This window comes from Papio anubis, chromosome 15 (genome assembly GCF_008728515.1).
Source record: "Papio anubis isolate 15944 chromosome 15, Panubis1.0, whole genome shotgun sequence".
NCBI classification, from domain to species: domain Eukaryota; kingdom Metazoa; phylum Chordata; class Mammalia; order Primates; family Cercopithecidae; genus Papio; species Papio anubis.
The window spans coordinates 78,740,269-78,760,430 of record NC_044990.1 but is presented as its reverse complement, the minus strand read 5'-3'; the positions used below and the strand labels follow the sequence as shown (position 1 = coordinate 78,760,430).

At 39.0% G+C, this 20,162-nt stretch overlaps 1 protein-coding gene across 5 annotated transcripts in view; it reads right to left on the bottom strand.

The window, feature by feature from the left end:
- PCCA (propionyl-CoA carboxylase subunit alpha) overlaps positions 1–20,162 on the bottom strand; it is a 432,199-nt gene that overhangs the window by 200,738 nt on the left and 211,299 nt on the right. For all 5 annotated transcript variants that reach the window (XM_031655643.1, XM_031655642.1, XM_031655639.1 and 2 more), the window contains one exon: positions 8,309–8,419. In XM_031655643.1, the coding sequence (XP_031511503.1) occupies positions 8,309–8,419 (111 nt within the window). The remainder of the gene's footprint in view (positions 1–8,308; positions 8,420–20,162) is intronic.

Genomic DNA, 20,162 nt, shown 5'->3' with positions numbered 1-20,162 from the left:
TAAACATTATGTCTAAAAATCACTCAAAATACAAATAAGACTAAAAACATTCAAAATTAAGATACAAACGCTTTCAATATCTACAGCACAATTTTCCACAGGGAAGTAATCTATCTGCTCCCTGAAGGGCAAGGAGAGCACAGGTAAGCCACCCTCTTTGAGATAAACCTAGACATTACATAAAACATAATACAAATAAGGGATCTACCAACTGGTTCTGGGAATTCAATCCTAGATCCTCACGATGGCCTAATAAACCATACTCTTACGGGCATTGGAAAGTTCCTCATTCTCCCCAGACACCTAAGCAGTGATGAAAACATCCCATATGATTACATAATTACTCTATATGAGAAGTATTACAAAAATTTGGTCTCAGTCTTGTCAAAACACATAGTTGAGAAGAACAGTTCTCATAGCATGACCTGCCAACAACTGGGAGTCCCCAGGAGTCCTTCCAAGGTCAAACGATTTTCATACAACTATTAAAACGTATTTGCTTTTTTAACTCTAGTTTTCTCAAGAGTATACCGCAGAGGTTCCCAGATCCAAGGGACACATATTGTGTGATGACATCACTGCTCTCATGTCAACACATAATAGATTTATTACTATTACTTTCAGAACAAATGAGTAAATATTTTCAAGTTCCTCAGTTTTAATTTATAATGTGGCAAATATCAATACATATAATCACAAAAGCTCTCTGGAGTGTAAAAAGAACCAGTGCTTCTCAAACTTCACCAAACATCAGAATCACCTGGATTAAAGGTGCTGCGTGTGCTTCACCGGCGGACTGACTGGTAAAAGGTATGAGGGCAAGAGGTAATAATCTGCATTTCTAACAAGCTCCAGGGTGATGCTGATGCTACCAGTCAGCAGATTTCACTTTGAATACAACTGTTCTGGACTGATATTGATCGAACTGTGTAAAGAAACTGTTTAGTAGTTCATGAAGCCAGCTTAATGTGTCATGTACAGCAAGACAAATTATCAGAGCACTTTAAACACAGTATTTTACATGACAATGTTGTGTGTGTTTATATGCGTGTATACTATGGCCGGATGTAAAATGTATTTCTCATGGTGGTTCACAATCAAAGTCCTTTACAAGTCAGTTCTTTAGACACATATGCACAGTATATACCATCAGCAAGGGAAGAGGCAGTGCATTAGGGGAACCCATTCACTGCAAGATGCTCAATCAGTATTTCATCTAGTCTAACCAACTGTTAGTGCCCGGATCCAAGCAATATCAAGAGCGGTCTCCCAAATAAAATGGACCATCATTCATAACATCTCCCACACAAACTGATATGATGCACGTCAACTTCAAGCATTTTATTGCTATTCCACTTCAAAAGGGGGGTACTCGGTTCCAACAGGCTCTGTATAAGAAGTCTGATCATAACTGACCTATTCTTATAACGATTCTAGCATAATGCTACTCCTGATCACAGGCCAGAGTGGCCTCGATCTCTGCAAGCTCCCCTGCAGCCTGATACTAAGTAAGGCGTGTCTTCCCTGGCTCTGACCTTTAGCTCCTTTTGAATGGTCTCCCCTGTTTGCCCTCTGGGGGCGGTGGACCAGTTTGGTGTTGAGTCAGACACACCGACACTGCATTCTGGGCTAGTAAGCTAAGGCGAATGTACCTCATTCCCTTTTCTGAGTAGCTTCTAATCTGTAAACCCTGCCTGGCTGCCATGAGGGGAGCTGGGAAAGCATGCTGCCTGTTAACCTGCTGGAATGTAAGTCCCATGAGGGCAGCTCCCTTTTCTGTTCACTGATGAATCCTACGCACCTGAAACTTGGGGGCACAGTACGTATTTAAAAAGCTCTCCAATTCTTCCCACCCCTTTCGGCAAGTGTGAAAGTAAACCAAGAGTGCTGTAATCCAACACTTGGTTCCCCTCTCCCCTAAATCTGACGGAGAAGACTGAGAGGATGCTGCTGGGTGCATGTGGAATACAGGTGTTGAGGAGGCAGAAGGACTGAGCACTCCAGCCTCACATGCGGGACACATGCAGCCTCGAGCACTCTTCAGAGGAGCAAGTCACTTGTACTTGTTACAGGTCTAGATGGAGTTCTAAGGCTTTCTTAAACCCAGCTTGGAACGTTCACAGCATTCAAGCTTAGAGCCTCTACTGCGCTGTCAACGAGGCTGGGCACAGTGGGCTCTTCAGTGAGGACATGTCTGGAAAAAGCTGCAGCTCTTGGTTTTAAAAGCCTTAGGCTTTTTGACAATTTTACCTCTGTATTCCCAGAGCCTAGAGCCCAACCTTTGATCCAACAGGCTCTATAAGTATTTGTGACTGAAAGGAGAAGAACTTCCTCCTCACAACTATTACCTTCTTAAACTTCTGGGGAGATAATTTCAAGTAAAAGTCCCAACCCCTATATGTTTATTATCTCCTCTCCTTGTTCATTAAGCCACTAATTACTGGAGTTCAAAACCATGTAGCAGCACCCACAAGCTTTGTGACATGCCACTATGACCCTGATGCTACTGGCCACCCTCACTGGCATGATGCAGTTTTCAAGAAGCCTGACCTGCGTATTTCCCAAGTGGTTTTAGGTCTACCATTTATTTTAACAGCTATGCATTGGTTCCCATTAAATGTAGTGTTTTCTGGTTTTTCTGTGTGTTTGTTTGTTTTTGTTTTTTGAGACAGAGTTTTGCTCTTGTTGCCCAGGCTGGAGTGCAGTGGCACGATCTCGGCTCACCACAACCTTTACCTCCTGGGTTCAAGCGACTCTCCTGCCTCAACCTCCCGAATAGCTGGGATTACATGCACATGCCACCACGCCCGGCTAATTTTGTATTTTTAGTAGAGACGGGGTTTCTCCAGGTTAGTCAGGCTGGTCTCGAATTCCCGACCTCAGGTGATCCACCCCACTCGGCCTCCCAAAGTGCTGGGATTACAGGCATAAGCCACCGCGCCCAGCCATAGTGTTGTATTAAATAATGCAGATAGAGGTCCTGATTCTGAGCCAGACCCGTTCTCTCTTTGTGGGCTATGGCTTGTTGACCATTGGCAGCTTTGTCTGTAGGGTAATGTGGCCGGACTATTTTGTTGGGGAATCTTTAGGTAATCTCACTGGGGGTGAGATGTTTCAAGGATCTTCTACTCTCATGTCTGTGCGTACCTGTGTGTCTGCCAACTGAGGAATGAAGGCTGGGACAGGGAGTATCACATTTAGTATGTCCATGTTCCCTCAATTCTTTGTCCTCCTGTGCCTGGTGCCCCCTTGTTTTTATCCTCTGCAGAGAAGAATCTGAAAGCTTTAACCAGGATGAGGGAGAGAGAGTCGCCTTACTCTGAAGAGTGAAGGAAGTGATATGGAGAAAACTTTACAGAGATTTTAGGCCAGTAGTGCTCCTTTAGGAATTTCCCAGGGTACCTGGAGCTGATAATTATTGAGATTTCTGAAGGGTTCTGCAGTGGTAATGAGCTACTTCTCAGTTTCTCCATTGTCAGCTTAGGATTCAACTTTCTTAGGTTACTAAGTCAGTTAAGAATCATCTTTCAGCTTTTCATTATAATACCAAAGCAATACCAAATGCTATTTCCTTTCTTTTTCCTAGTGGGCTTGTGTCTTTAAAAAACTCAAGTCAGTAGATTTGGGGATAGGGCAAAAGAATGTGTATATTTTTAAGCTATCATCTTACCTCAAAACTGGTTAAAGTATTTTCTTTAGCAATTTCCTCAAAAGGAATATATATGGTAAAATAGTTCTGAATCCTTATTTAACTGAAAACAACTTTGTTTATATTGATGACGATATCTTAGCTGGGTATAGTACTCTTGAGTCAAATTCCTTCCTATGTAGCAGACACTATTCTAAGATTTCTAACTTCCAGTTTATAGTGTATGAACATAATCTCACTGTACATTCCTTGCATTTTCTTTCTTTTCTTCTGGAAGCTTTAAAAAAGTATTTTTTTATATGCCTAGTGGAGTTAATTTTTAAATTAATCCTGTCTGAATCTCTTTCCAAGAGTACCTAACACTTTCTTAAGAACAGTGAGAAAACATTCTCTATTATTTCTTTAAAAATATCCTTCATTCCCATTTTTCTTTTCATGGAACTCCTAGTATGCATTTATGTGTAAAATCTTCTGGATCTTCCCTCCATATCTCTTATCATTTTCCACATGATTTCATTCTCTTTACCTTTTTGCTACATATTTTGAGATACTTCTATTTATTCCTTTGAGTCACTAATTTGGATCTTAGTAGTGACCATCCTACCTTCCACATTGACTGCTGAATTGTTTTATTTAGAAAAATCACAGATTTTTAGTTCATTATGTCTTTCTCCTCTAATTCAGTATTTTTAAGTGTTCTTCCTATTTTTCAGTAAGCACAGTCATCTGCCTCCTACAACAGCAGCTCTAAAACTTAGCACCACCTGTCCTTAGTGAGTCTTCTAGGTCTTCCTCCCTATATGAGTAATCCTTTTCCTTTTTACACCAGGGACTCTGCTCAATATGCAGGCCAAAGAGTCAGGCAGTGGTTTGCTGGTAAATGCTTAACAAACAACTGAGGTGTGTGGGAAGGAGAAAAGCCACAGGGTACAACCAATTTCCTTATAGTAAATACATTCTTCATGGCTGATTTCAAACCACCAACTTCAAAGGGGATTGGCTTATGAAGATGTGCACACATGGCTCTCACAAGTGCAGCCCAGCTCCCATGGAGAGTCCGTGGAGAGGTATTCCAATAGTCTAAATGCTACCTCATCCTTAAAGTCATTCTTGATTCCCTCAAATGGAACTGGGTTTTGGGTGTTTTTTGTTTTGTTTCGTTTTGTTTTCGTTTTTTGTTTTTGTTTTTGTTTTTGCTCTTCTATCAAGATACTTTGCTTACATCTTTACCAGGCACTTACTTTATCCTGTCCTGTAGTACAGTTGGCACTTTACATGACTATTTCTCTCATGATGTCAGCTCATTAAGAGCAGGTAAAATACACCCATCTTTGATTTTCTTCTACAGCCTACACCAATTATTTGTTGAATTAATGATTTAATTCAGTCCAAGTATCATAGTAGTATTTTTAAAAGTGTAGACATACTTGACTAAATTCAACGGAAAAATCAGAAGTATAATTAATTATATACTTTCTGTGTTGAATGAAATTTTTACCAGAAGATCTGTAACTTCTTAAAAGAAAGAGATAAATCTAACAATTTCTTTTGATGAGGCTCGAGGTTGAAGTATAGGAAAGTATCAGAGAAATAAGCCCAAAATGTTCATTATAGGCCAAATGAAATTATAGTTCTTAAAATATCTTCTTCCTCATATTCCATTTATTTTTCAGAATCAAGGGAAACAGCTTTTCAACATTCACATCTAAAGAAATGACAGGAATAATTTCTCATGTATCCTATTTTTTAATTTTAGAAGTAATCGTTTCAAAGTTTAACTCTAAGAATCTCTAGTAAAACTGTCTTAGTTTACATCCACATAAATGTGGGATAATAAACATATACAATAGAAAATGTTGATGCAGTCATAAAAATAGGTGCTTGCCTATGAATAGTGCCTAGGACAGCTGGACAGATGGGAAGCAGATGGGGAACCCCAAAGGGGCAAAATGACCTGGCCCCAAACATATGGAGAGGATCCTGGATTAACTGTAGTTACCACTTCCTGCGGTCTCTAGGGCACATATATCAAACAGTCAAAGACGATACAGTTTAATATATCTAAGACCTGATCTGGGGGGAAAATGGAGAATGAGAAATACTGCAATCTTAAAAAAAAAAAAAAAATACTGCAATCTGAAGAAGAATGAGAGACAGTAACCATTCAAAGAACAAATGACATGAAAATAACGAGAAAATAAAATAAGAGGGAGACATTAAGAATGGCAAATATAGGAGTGTGTTTCTAAAATATTTAGAGGCAATATAACAACAAGTAGCAAACCCTGATTGAAAACATTTGTGATTTATGAATTTGAATCTCAGCATAACTCAAAGACTACTCAAATAGGAGTTGAATAAGCCTAGGTTCAATTCCTGGCATTAGTATCTTATTGGTCATTTAGCTTTACAGATATCTCAGAGCTCTAGTTTCCTCACATGTAAAATGAAGGCTGCAACTAAATAATTGCTAAAAGCAATGTATGACAATTTTTTAAATTGTGTTCCTATCTGGTCTAAGCATAAAAAACAAAATTATGGTGTCCAAGCTGTTAATTCCTTACCAAAAAAGAAATGTAATATATTACATGCATCACAGAAAACTGCAATACTTAGGTTTAAGTACATTTCTGAGTTTGAAGGGGATCCCTTGTCTAAAGGATTTGGGATCCCTTGTCTAGAGGATTCTCTATTATTGCTAAAAGTCCAGCATATAGTAACCAACTCTGATTAGAAAATTTAAATGCCCCATTTTCTTCTTCTTCTCTGGGATACTTTGCCATACATACATATATAGAGACTTATATATAAATGTGTATATGTGTATCTATATAAATACCCATACACGCATACGTTTGTTCTAAAGGTTCTCTGTAGTTTTTCCCTGCTTTCTCCTTCTGCCCACTGTTTCCTGTCTTATCACTATCACTGAATTAGCCAGGCAGACATGAAAACATGGAAGTCCTAAGTCCACTTCAAAACGTACTACAACTTTTAATTAAAATTTTAGGAAGGGCAAGAAACTAAATGTTAGTATCAAAATAGAAAGAACTGGTTATCTGGGTACATGTATAAATGATTAAAAACATCCAAAGTAGCAGCCAGGTATGATGGCTCATGCTTGTAATCCCAGCACTTTGGGAGGCTGAGTCGGGCAGATCACAAGGTCAGGAGATCCAGTTCAAGCCTGGCCAACATGATGAAACCCTGTCTCTACTAAAAATACAAAAATTAGCCGGGTGTGGTGACACGCGCCTGTAATCCCAACTACTCGGGAGGTTACGGCAGGAGAATTGCTTGAAACGGGAAGGTAGAGTTGCAGTAAGCCAAGATCGTTCCACTGCACTCCAGCCTGGGCAAAAGAGCAAAACTTCATCTCAAAAAAAAAAAAAAAAATCCAAAGTAATCCTTTCTCATCAATACCATGGGTAAGATTTCTTTTTTTCATTAATTCAACAAATACTTAGTATCTATTACGTTTTGTGCTAGGGATAAAAGGAAAAGCAATGACCTAAGGGGTTCTTAGCCTCATTAAACCAACAAATACTAAAAGAATAATCACGAAAGTATAAAACTACTATCCTGGTTGTATTTTATTTTGTATTTTTAAAATTCAAAAGTTTAGGAAAAACAACCTAAAACAATCATTAGTTTTTGTTTTAAGATCCCAAATCAGAGCCATTCTTCATTTGCCTTAATACTAGTGATAAAACTCTATAACACTACAGTTTTAAAAGAATATTCAAATCAGTTATCTCTGTTGAGTCTTATGAAAACTCTGTATTATAAATTCTGAGTGGAAAACTGCTTTATAAATGCATTCAACAACTCAACGACATCAACTTGACCTGAATCTATATATAGCTCCTAACATGAATATGAGTCATTTTACATTAAAACACTTTAATGGATATAAAGAACACTTGAAATGTGGGACAGACTATCTAACCTTCATACATCACTAGCTCATTAAAAATGTATGTAGAGGCTTTCACCTGAATAACATTTCTATTAAGTCTCATCTAAATCTTGTTTATCTTTCTATATCTTATGTTAACTATATTTTGAATGCTCACTAAAGGGTTTTCTCTATCTCTCACTTGATGAGCAATTTTTCTACTACCTGGAAATGCTCACTGAGAACTTTGCAGTGTTAATTTCACATTCCACTCATTACTTTATTCAAAACTTCATTTTTCAGAATAAAATCATCATCTTCCTAGATTTTCATTAATAGGACTAGAATCTGGTTTTCTGAAATATTCTGTGCTATTTTCATAAACATATCTTTTAACAATCACTTTAGAAGAGTTCCTTATATACTCACCTCAGTAGAAAATACAAATCTGATTTGATTTTCAGAAACCAAAAAGGTAGGCTAATCATCTATCTACATGTTTTGCTTCAAAACACTGGACTCATAGAACATTCCATATGGTTGAATTCTGCCCTCCACAAGACTGCAGATTATCACACTCATGAGTCACCCATAAATACTCAAAATCATGAATGTAAACAGTCTTGCATGTTCTAAAAATGCTAATTAAGTATAATATAAGCCAAAAGGCCTTAATTTCAAAATAGAATGAAATTATGTATTACAATAAAGTATAAAAATAACAACTTTAAAACACTAAAATATTTTTACTGCATACAAACCTTTGAAGCCATCAGGATACACGTCAGAGAGAAATTTGGTGCTGATGTCTCCTTTTACAAAGCGTGAGTTGATTATCACCTCTCGAAGTAACGCAATATTATGTGTAACACCTAAAAGTAAAATGATATCAAATTGAAGAACAATGAATCAGTGAAAAATGGAATTCTGATAATGTGGAGAAATTTATCATCATTGTTCTATGACCTAGCAGAAACCATTCAAGAAACTTATTTCCTTGACTTCTATTAACAACAAAAAATATCTGAACTTGTGGTATCAATAAAACAGTAAATATAAACTTAAGAAGCTTCGTATTGCCAAGTCAAGTCAACAGGCTGTGTTAGGGTGGTGCAAAAGTAATTGTGGTTTGGGGCCATGAATTTTAAATCATCAAAACTAGGCTGAAACACATTTTTATCAATCAAAATAGGAACCATTACATCAGCTCCTTTTTCTCAATAAGAAGTAAGTTTGTTTATTCCTGTAGCGTAAAAATCCATGCTTTGGGATTTGGCGGACTCTTGGAGAGCATTTTTTGCATCCTGCTGGTTGTGGGAGCATTTTCCCTGCAAAAAGTTGTTGAGATGCTTGAAGTGGTGGTCAGTTGGTAAGAGGTCAGGTGAATATGCCGGATGAGGCAAAACTTCATAGCCCAACTCGTTCAAATTTTAAGCACTGGTTGTGGAACGTGCAGTTGGGTGCTGTCATGGAGAAAACATGGGCCCTTTCCATTGACCAACACCAGCTGCAGGCATTGCAGTTTTGGGTGTATCTCATAGATTTGCTGGGCATACTTCTCAGATGTAATGGTTTCACCAGGATTCAGAAAGCTGTAGTGGATCAGACCAACAACAGACCACCCAACAGTGACCATGACCTTCTTTTGGTGCTAGTTTGACTTTGGGAAGTGCTTTGGGGCTTCTTCTTGGTCTAGTCATTGAGCTGATCATCGCTGGCTGTCATATAAAATCCACTTTTCCTCACACGTCACAATCCAAAAAATGGTTCATTGCTGTGTAGAACAGGAAAAGACTACACTTCAAAATGACGATTTTTTAAATTTTCAGTCAGCTCATGAGGCACCCACTTGTGGAGCTTTTTCATCTTTCCAATTTGCTTCAAATGCCAAATGACCGCAGAATGGTTGACACTAAGTTCTTCAGCAACTTCTCATGTAGTTATAAAAGGATCAGCTTTGACGACTGCTCTCAATTGGTTGCTATCAACTTCCAAAGGCTGGCCACTAAGCTCCTCATCTTCAAGGTTCTCATCTCCTTCGCAAAACTTCTTGAACCATCACTGCACTGTATGTTCATTAGCAGTTCCTGGGCCAAATGCGTTGCTGACATGCGAAGTTGTCTCTGCTCTTTACGTCCCATTTTGAACTCAAATAAGAAAATTGCTCATATTTGCTTTTTGTCTAACATCATTTCCATACTCTAAATATAAAATAAACAGCAAGTAGTAAGTCATTAGCAAAAAAGAAACAAAGCGAGAAATGTACATTAAAATGATGTATAACATAACCACATCTATTTAAGAATGTATTCCAATATCAAACAGCAAATTTCAGCAATGCAAAAACAGCAATTATATTTGCACCAACCTAATAAATGTCGTTTCAATAAATGGTACTAGAACAACCAGCTAACCATTTGGACCAAAAAAAAAGCCAGGCATGGTGGCTCACACTTGTAATCCCAGCACTTTGGGAGGCCGAGGCAAGCAGATCATGAGGTAAGGAGTTCAAGACCAGCCTGGCCAACACAGTGAAACCCCATCTCTACTAAAAATACAAAAATTAGCTGGGCATGGTAGCAGGTGCCTGTAATCCCAGCTACTTGGGAGGCTGAGGCAGAAGAATCACTTGAACCTGGGAGGTGGAGGTTGCAGTGAGCCGAGATCACACCACTGCACTCCAGCCTCAGCGAAAGAGCTAGACACCATCTCAAAAAAAAAAAATAAATAACCTCAACCCTAACACCTAACAACACAGACAAAAAATTAACTCCAAATGAATCACAAACCTAAAACTATTTTAATAACTATAATAGAAAATATGGAGGAAAAATCTGTTACCTTAAGGTAGGCAACAGATTCTTAGTACACAAAAACCATGAACTATAAAAATATTGACAAACTGTACATCATCAAACTTAAAGTCTGCTCCTCAAAAGAGGCAATTAAGAAAATAAAATGGCAAACTATAGCCTGAGAGAAAATATTCACATTAAATATATTATTATTACTATATATATATATATATATTTTTTTTTTTTTTTTTGAGACAGGGTCTCACTCTATCGCCTAGGTCAGAGTGCAGTGGTCAATCTTGGCTCACTGAAGCTTCAACCTCCCAGGCTCAGGGATCCTCCTGTCTCAGTCTCCCAACTAGCTGGGACCACAGGTGCATGCCACCATGCCCAGCTAATTTGTTTTGTTTTGTTTTCTTTGAGACGGAGTCTCGCTCTGTTGCCAGGCTAGAGTGCAATGGCACAATCTTCGCTCACTGCAACCTCTGCCTCCCGGGTTCAAGCGATTCTCCTCCCTCAGCCTCCTGAGTAGCTGGGATTACAGGAACACGCCACCACACCCAGCTAATTTTTGTATTTTTACTAGAGATGGGTTTTCACCATGTTGGCCAGGTTGGTCTCTATCTCCCGACCTCGTGATCTGCCCGCCTTGGCCTCCTGAAGTGCTAGGATTACAGGCATGAGCCACGGCACCCGGCTGCCCAGTTAATTTTTGTATTTTTTTGTAGAGACACGTTTTTGCTATGTTGCCCAGGCTGGTCTCGAACTCCTGGGCTCAAGTGATCCACCCACCTTGGCCTCCCAAAGTACTAGGATTACAGGCATAAGCCACCAATTCTGGCCCACAATATATATATTGGACAAGGGAGTTGTATCTACAAATATACAAAAAATACTTACAACACAATTATAAGACGAAAAACAAACCAAGTAAAAAAAAAAAAAAAAAAACAGTCAACACGTCCACTAAGCATAGGAAAAATTGTTCAACATCATTATTGTTAAAGAAATACAACGAGCTGCCACCAGTATACCAATTTAGATGGCCAAAGTGAAAAGACAGATAATAGCAAGTGCCAGTCAGGATATGGAACAAGGAGAATTCACTGTGGTGGCAATATAAAATGATACACATACTTTGGAACAGTTTGGTAGTTTCTGGAAAAGTTAAACATATACTCACTGATTCAGACAACTCACTCCTGTGTATTAAGTCAAGTTAAATAAAAACATATGTCTGTACAAAGACTTACATACAAAGTTTAATAGCAGCTTTACTTACTATAATCAAAATCTAGAAACAATTAAATCTCCATCAACAGGCAAATGAATTAACAAAAGTGGGTTTGTCCATACAATGGAATTCTATTCCACATATACACAAAAAGAGTCAATAACATATGAAATAACAAGGATGAATCTAAAAATAATTATGCTGAGTTTAAAAAGCAAAACCAAAAATAATGCATAATAATGTATAATTCCATTAATACAAAATTGTAGGACATGCAAACGAGCCTACAGCGACAGAAAGCAGACCATGCGATTACACTGGGAAAGGGGTAGAGGGAGGGTAAATGGCAAAGACCATAAGGAAACTCCGGGAGGTGAAAGAAGCATTCAACACCATGGCTGTGGTAATGGTTTCACAGGTGGGTATGTATGTCAAAACTCATAAAATTGAATACTTTGAATATTAGAAATTTATTATGTCAAGTATACCTCAATAAGTCACTTTTTAAACATGCATGTAATCTAGTAGACAAAAATTGAGCCTAGTACACAATGACAATTTCAAAGTACAGGTGATGACTGAATGACATGAGCGTTAGGGGTGCCGACCTCCTGCACATACAAAAATCCACACATAACTTTTGATGCCCCCAAAAAAGTAAACACTAATAACATACTGTTGACTGAAACCCATGCTGAAAATATAGTCGATTACACGTTTCGTACATTATATATATTAAATACTGTAGTCTTGCAATAAAGCTAATGTTATGAAGCAAATCATAAGAGAAAATATGTTTACTATTCATCAAGTGGAAGTGGATCATCGTAATAGTCTTCCTCCTCCTCTTCATGTTGAGTAGACTGAGGAGAAGGAGGAAGAGGAGAGGCTGGTCTTGCTGTCTCAGGGGTTGCAGAGGCAGGAGAGGTGGAGGAGGTGGAAGGGGAGGTAGGAGAGGCGGCACACTCGGTATAACTTTATGAATATACTTTGTAATTTTTCTCTGCTTTTGCTTTTTCATTTCTCTAAAAATGTTTCTCTATGAGTTCAATCTTTTTTCCACTGTTTGTGTTAGTTTTACTGCCAGTATCACAGAAGGGTCTATGTCATAAAATAAGTCAACATCAGTCTTGAGTAATCGGAATTCTTCTGCCACACTCTGATGTGAGCCTGTTTTCTGGCATTGCTTCTTCTATGTCTTCTTCCTCATCCTCTGGCGCTGATTAGGAAGCATTTATCTGCATCAAGTCATTTTCTGTTAATTCCTTGGGTGAAGTGTCTATTCACTCTTGGATTCCTCTAAGATCCGTACCTTAAAACCCTTTACCCCCCACTCCACCTTTCATGTCAAATCCACAATCTCTTTAATGATTTCCTTGGTTGCCTCTTTCATAAATCCTGTGAAGTCATGCACAACATCCAGACAAAGTTTTCTCCAGCAAAAATTTTGGGCTTGATAGCTTTCACAGCTTTTTATATGACAACAATACATCTTCAGTGCTGTAATCTTTCCAGACTTTTTCTCTTCCACGGTGTCGATGATCCTTTCCATATAGCACTGTGGATAACGAGCCTGAAAGGTCCTTACAATACCCTGAGCTAGAGGCTGAATTAGACTTGTTGGGTTTGGGGAGAGGCAGGCCACTTTGACGCCTTCGATGTTAAACATGTGTTCTGGGTGGCTGGGGCACTGTCCATATTAAAAGAACTTTAGAAGACAGTCTCTTACTGGCAAGGCACTTCCGGACTTTAGGGACAAAGCATCAATGGAATCAATCCATAAAAAGGGTTCTCACGGTCCAGGCCTTCTTGTTGTACAACCAGAAGACTGGCAGCCGGTGCGTATCATTTTCCTTCAAGGCCAGGAGATGAGCAGCTTCACAGATAAGTGCAGATCATAAACCTGACTGCCTTTGCACAGAACAACAGACAGAGTTAGCCCATTCCTCACTGTCTTAACTCCTCGTGCTTGCTTCTTTTCCTTACTAAGAAATGTTCCCTGTGGCTTTTTTCCCCCCAGAATAAGGCACTTGTGTTTGCATTAAAAACCTGCTCAGCAGATATCCTTTCTCTTCAATGATTTTCTTAACGGTGTCTTGGAACTCATCTGCTGCTTCTCGGTTGGCAGAAGCAGCTTCCCCTTCACATTTTGTCTTCACATTTTAAAGCCAAATCTCTTTCTAAAATTATCAAACCATCCTTGGTTGGCAATATATTATCCAACTTTATATCCCTCCACCTTCCTTTTGTTTCAAGTTGCCATATAACAACTTCACTTTTCCCATAGACAGTCATATTCGAGTCTATGGGAATGCCTTTCTTATAGCAATCCTCCACGCACATAAAAGCTGCATCTTCAATATGAAATGAAAGGTGTTTCACAAAAAGTGCAAGATTTTCACACCTGCTGGTGTAGTTGCAGCAAGTGCTTCATTAATTTCATTTTATTTTCTTTTACAATGGTCCTTACATGGGATTCATTTATCTTGAAATGACAGGAAACTATATCTGCAGACCTCAAGCTACCACACATTATCAAGTAATTCAACTTTTTCTCATAATGTCATGACTTTTCTCTGTTTCTTGGGAGGACCTCCAGCATTACTAGTAGCACTTTGTATGGATTCCATGGTGTTATTCAAGGTTTATGGTTTGCACTAAACATGAAGAAAACTACGCCAGAACCATAAGCGATGACTTTTTACTGCCATACACAATTTACTGGAGAGAGAACTGATCACACGGTGGTGACTGGCATCGCACGGTGTTTTAAGCAGATACTCGCAACACTGGAGCTCACTCCAATAGCAACAGTAGGTGGCTCTGAAACTATACAGTAGTACAGTATGTATTACAGTGAAGCTTAATGTGGTTATGATTTCATGCTGTGTCTTTACTGTTTGTGTACATTTCTCTCTGCTTTGAATGGCACCGTGTATGGTCTCTGTGTAAGTTTTGATAAATGTTAACTTTTATAATAGATTTGTGTATATTTTATAATAGCAAATGATGAAACAGACTAGTATCTCTCTATATTTTATGTATTCATGACATACCTTTTTCTTTCTTTGGTACTTCTAGGCTATATGGTTTGTCTGAAAGCTTTTTCAAATTGTCACAAATCTTCAAATAATTTTAGAATATATTTATTGAAAAAAAAATCCAGGATAAATGGACTTGCACAGTTCAAACCAGTGTTGTTCAAGGGTCAACTGTAAAATCAAATAGGTAACTGCCACAAGAGGATACTAATAGTGTTGGGAGAGTTCTAGGATGCAGGAAGGCTTTATGAAGAATGAAGTATCTAATCTTGGTCATCCAGATTACAAAGATGTTACACAGGAATGAAAGGAAATGGGAGGAAGCACATCACATCCAGGGAAGGCAGGAATTACATCAGGCTTCCACAAGAAGAGCAGGTGACTGCAGCATGACAGCTGAAGTCAAAGTAAACAGAGGTTTGTTCATTCCTTCCTATTTCTTTAGTCCACTTTTGTATGGTTCTAATCTGTACCATTACGCTACATAAGACACCTACAAATTATGATTCTGATCTTACTATTAAAGTCACACAGAATCCCTACTTTTGCAACAATAACCATAAAGTAAGGAAAGAATCAGATAGTCAAGTTCAAATACCAGGTCTACCTCTTACCTGAGGTAAGTTAGTTAACCTCTCAAAGCTTTAGTTTCCTCATTTGTAAACTGATAACAATAATAGAACCTATTATGCATAATTGTTATCAGGTATAAATGAGATAATGCTTAATGTAATGCCAGGCTCTCAAAAGAGAATATTACTATCCTGTTATATGGGAATAAACAAAGAACATGAGACAAAATATAATTAATGAAACATCAGACATAAGTTTTCCTGCATCCTAAGCTTCAGCACTGACCTACGTAACTTCCAGTTTTGTTTTCTGTTAAGAATGGAGCTCCTGGTCAGGCACAGTGGCTCACACCCATAATCTCAGCACTCTGGGAGGCCGAGGAGGGCAGATCACGAGGTCAGCAGTTTGAGACCATCCTGGCCAATATGGTGAAACCTCGTCTCTTCTAAAAATACAATAATTAGCCAGGTGTGGTGGCAGGCGCCTGTAATCCCACTACTCGGGAAGCTGAGGCAGGAGAATCGCTTGAACCCGGAAGGCAGAGGTTGCAGTGAGCTGAGACTGCACCATTGTACTCCAGCCTGGGTGACAGAGTGAGACTCCATCTCAAAAAAAAAAAAAAAAAAAAAGCTCCTGAAATCTAAGTTTATACCTATATCTATTTGGAAGGTGTAACTTTCCTGTAACACAATGGTTGGCAAAATATGGCCTGAAGGCCAAATCTAGCCTTCTACCTATTTTGTAAATAAAGTTTTATTAGAACACAGCCAGCCTGGTTCGTTTACATGTGGCTGTTTTCATGTTGTTAACAGTAGAGTCAAGCAGTTGTAACAGAAACCTTGTATCCCACAAAGTCTAAAACATTTACTATCTAGCCCTTTAATCTGAGCAAACCTATCTATATCCATCAACATTTATTCTACACCTATTACTCATGCAGCAATTAGGTATCAAGGGAAGGAAAATGAGAGCACACAATATGGTACCTGCTCTTGGCAAACTGCACAACTAATAATAGAATAAGTAAACTACAAAGATAAATGGGACCTTAAAAATGAGAAAACTGTGCTGGGTGCAGTGGCTCACACCTTTAAGTCCAGCACTTTGGGAGGCCAAGGTGAGAGATCACTTGAGGTCAGGAGTTCAAGACCAGCCTGGGCAACATAGCAAGGCCCTGTCTCTACAAAAAATAAAAACAGAAAATTAGCTGGGAATGGTGTCATATGCCTACAGTCCCAGGTACTTGGGAGGCTGAGGCAGGAGGATCACTTGAGCCCAGGACTTCGAGGTTATAGTAAGCTATGATTGCACCGCTGTACCCAAGTCTGGGCAACAGAGAAAGACCCTATCTCTAAAAGAAAAAAATAAAAAATTTTTAAAAAACAGAAAAAAAAAAAAAAGAAAATTGTAATCCAGAGAGACTGAATAGTTTACCTAATGTTTAGTACATTATACATTACAATAGTTACATATATATAATTATATATAAACAATTTTTAAGATGTAGAGGTTTATTGTGACAGACTGCTAGTTTCTGCTAAAACCTGCTTTTCATTTTTCCACAGTAATAGAGTTTTGGCTGAGCAAAAGACACCCAGACACAGACTCTACGTTCCCATCTAGCTTGTAGCTAGGCATGACAAACTAATTCCTAGAAAAAGGAAGGTAAGCTAAAGTGAAGTACGCAACTTCTGACTCACTCACTTATTTTAAAATTGCTTGCTTGGGCTTCCTTTCTTCTCCTCCTATTATGGGTTTCCAACATGTCAGAAACTCAGTTTTGGCAATTCAAATGGAGTGGCACATCAGGATGGGTGTGTGTATCTTTGAATGACCTCATGAGGCTGACTTGCCCTCCTAGCAGCATGGACCAGACAGTTACATGAGAGATAAATAAATGTCTCTCTTATTTATCCCACTGGATTTATAAGTCTTTGTTACAGCAGGTTATCCTGTACCCTAGTGCATGTGTCTGAGTGAGCAGGGCACACCTTTTCAATATGACTTTCCATCTATCTGTAAGCTAGCCAATGATAAAAGCTTAACACATATACCCGCCCAGGCATTTTCCTATGCATCTCTTTTATACTAGACCATATCCACAACCATATGGAAAATCCTGAGCATTTCCGTTCCTGACTCAACAGATGCTATGTATCTAAATTTTATAAAAGCTAATCTCAATTTATGAAAACTACCTCAAAACATTTAGAAAACTTTCACAAATTCAAATTAATCCTATTCCTTTAGATACATGAATATTCCATAGAAAAAGTTACATACATCAGAATCGATCATATCGTTCACTACATACATATAGATACCTTATAGATTGCTTTATGTACACACACACACAGATCTTCTATAGCGCATGCCCATGAGATACACACAGCTATTTCATGCTTCTCCTGTGGGTAATGATTTACTTGGTCCATATACAATAACTGATGTTTCGGAGGGCTTTAGTAAGTTGTTTTTTTTTTTAATGAGAAACATAGTAGAAGTCATCTGAAATTTCCAATGACATCAATATACCTAAGAAATCATTGAAAAAATGTGGTGTTGCTTTTGGATAGATGAAAATGAAGAGCAATTGAAGGCAATATGCTAGTATGCTTAGAAAGAACAATTAGGCAGGCAAAAACATAAAAAGCTCCTTGAAAGAGATCAGGCTAAATAAAACATGGGAAATTAATCCCTTGATCATGTTTCACAAAGAGACAAACTACAGTGCTTTTGAAAAAGAAAAGAGGTATCACTTGCTAGAAAGGTTCACCTGCATAGGAAATGACAGCTTTGGTGTTTCAGAAAGAGGAAAGCATTTGAGACTTACACAGATTTTCCTGGCTGGGAAGGAAAACAGAAAGATGAGAAGGACCCAAAGATGAGAAGCTAAGGTTATGGTAACATTAGGGAGGAATTAAGCTCACACCTGTAATCCCAGCCCTTTGGGAGGCTGAGGCAGGAGGACTGCTTGAGGCCAGGAGTTTGTGACCAGCCTGGACAACGTAGTAAGACCCTACCTCAACAAAAAATTTTTTAAAAAGCTGGGTAGGGTGGCACACCTGTAGTCCCAGCTACTCAGGAGTCAGAGGCAGGGGGATCACTTGAATCCAGGAGTTTGAGGCTGCGGTGAGCTATAATAGTGCCACTGCACTCCAGCCTAGGCAACACAGAGAGGCCCTATCTCTGGTTACAAAAGAGAGAGAGAGAGATTTCATTGTGGTAAAAAGCAAATGATTACCACCAGGTATTCCTGTGGAGAGGAATGAAAGGAAAACACCATGGTCTGAGTATGAGCAAAGGAGAGAATGGTGCTGAGTGCAGTGAAAAGGCCAAAAGGCATTCAGGGTGTGATAGGCCATGCACAGATTTCACATTCCCATCAGAGCAACTAGAATGGGAAGCAGGGCAGGTATGACTAGATTTACACAATCCGGAATCACTTAGGCTGTTATATGGAAAAGGGACTGGGGAAGGGCAAGAGGGAAGACTGAAAAATTCCTCAGGGGACAATTGTGGAGATATGCTGAAAAATGGCAAGGCTGAGGTCCACAGCTAGGACGCTGACAATACAGATGGGAGAAGTAGCTGGACTTGAGGGATATTCAGGAGGCAGGCAGGGACTGATGGCAAGAATGGGGAGATGAGGGCCAGGTGCAGTGGCTCATGCCTGTAAGTGCAACATTTTGGGAGACCAAGGCAAGTGGATCACTTGAGGTCAGGAGTTCAAGACCAGCCTAGGCAACATAGCAAAATCCCATCTCTACAATAAATACAAAAAATTAGCTGGGTGTGCTAGTGTGTGCCTGTAGTCCCAGCTACCAAGGAGGTTGAGGTGGGAGGATCAGCTGAACCCTGGAAGTCAAGGCTGCAGTGAGCCCTGGGCCCACCACTGCATTCCAGCCTGGGTGACAGAGTAAGACCCTGTCTCAAAACAACAACAACTACAAAGAATGGGGAGATGAGTACAACACCCAAAGTTGTGACTCTGCAACATGAGAGAAGTTGCCATTTGCAGAGAAGAAACAGGTTGAGAGAAAAATAGCAGATTCATGGACAAGTTAAATTTGCAGTGCCTGTGAGATGATGTCTGAATGATTAAGGTTCAGAAAAGCAGGCAGATTCGATGGTATACATCAGAAAACAGACGCTTCTAGTTATGGGGGGAACATCCCCCATATGTGAAGGAATCCAAAACAGGGTGAGACAGAGAAATGTGAAATAAAACCAGCAATATGCAAATCATTCATATATTAAATCAAGTTCTGGAAAAAATAAGACTCTAAGGGAGGGACTGAAAGGGATGAAAGTTATTAGACCAAGGTACATCAACAATTTAATTTACCAAAAAAGTTGATCTTATGTACAAATTAATAATTCAGAATTTTTCAATTTACAAGAGTTTTTGCAAAACAGTAGGTAAGGTAGCAGGAGTCTCAGGATTTTTGAACTTCCCTCCCCTCGTTAAATAGAAATAGTACAGTTCATTTTGGGAGGCCGAGGCGGGTGGATCACTCGAGGTCAGGAGTTGAGCCTAGCCTGACCAACATGGTGAAAGCCCGTCTCTACTAAAAATACAAAAATTAGCTGGGTGTTGTGGCTGGCGCACCCCTGTGGTCCCAGCTACTTGGGAGGCTGAGGCAGGAGAATTGCTTGAACCTGGGAGGCAGAGGCTGCAGTGAGCCAAGATTGTGCCACAGCACTCCAGCCTGGGTGACAGAGTGAGACTCCATGTCAAAATAAAAAGAAAAAAGAAAGAAAGAAGTAATACTATTCAAATATATACTTAATATTTCATATTTAACTTTACTGGCTTTCATGTTACAGCCTATTGCTGGTATAAATTTTTTAGCTCCCTGTGTGGCCAATGTTAAAATAGTTGGAACCAAACTCTGTCATCACTAAAATACAATATAGCTTTCAGAAATAGTTAATGATAATTTGAACGAAAAAGAGATTATTTTCTGAT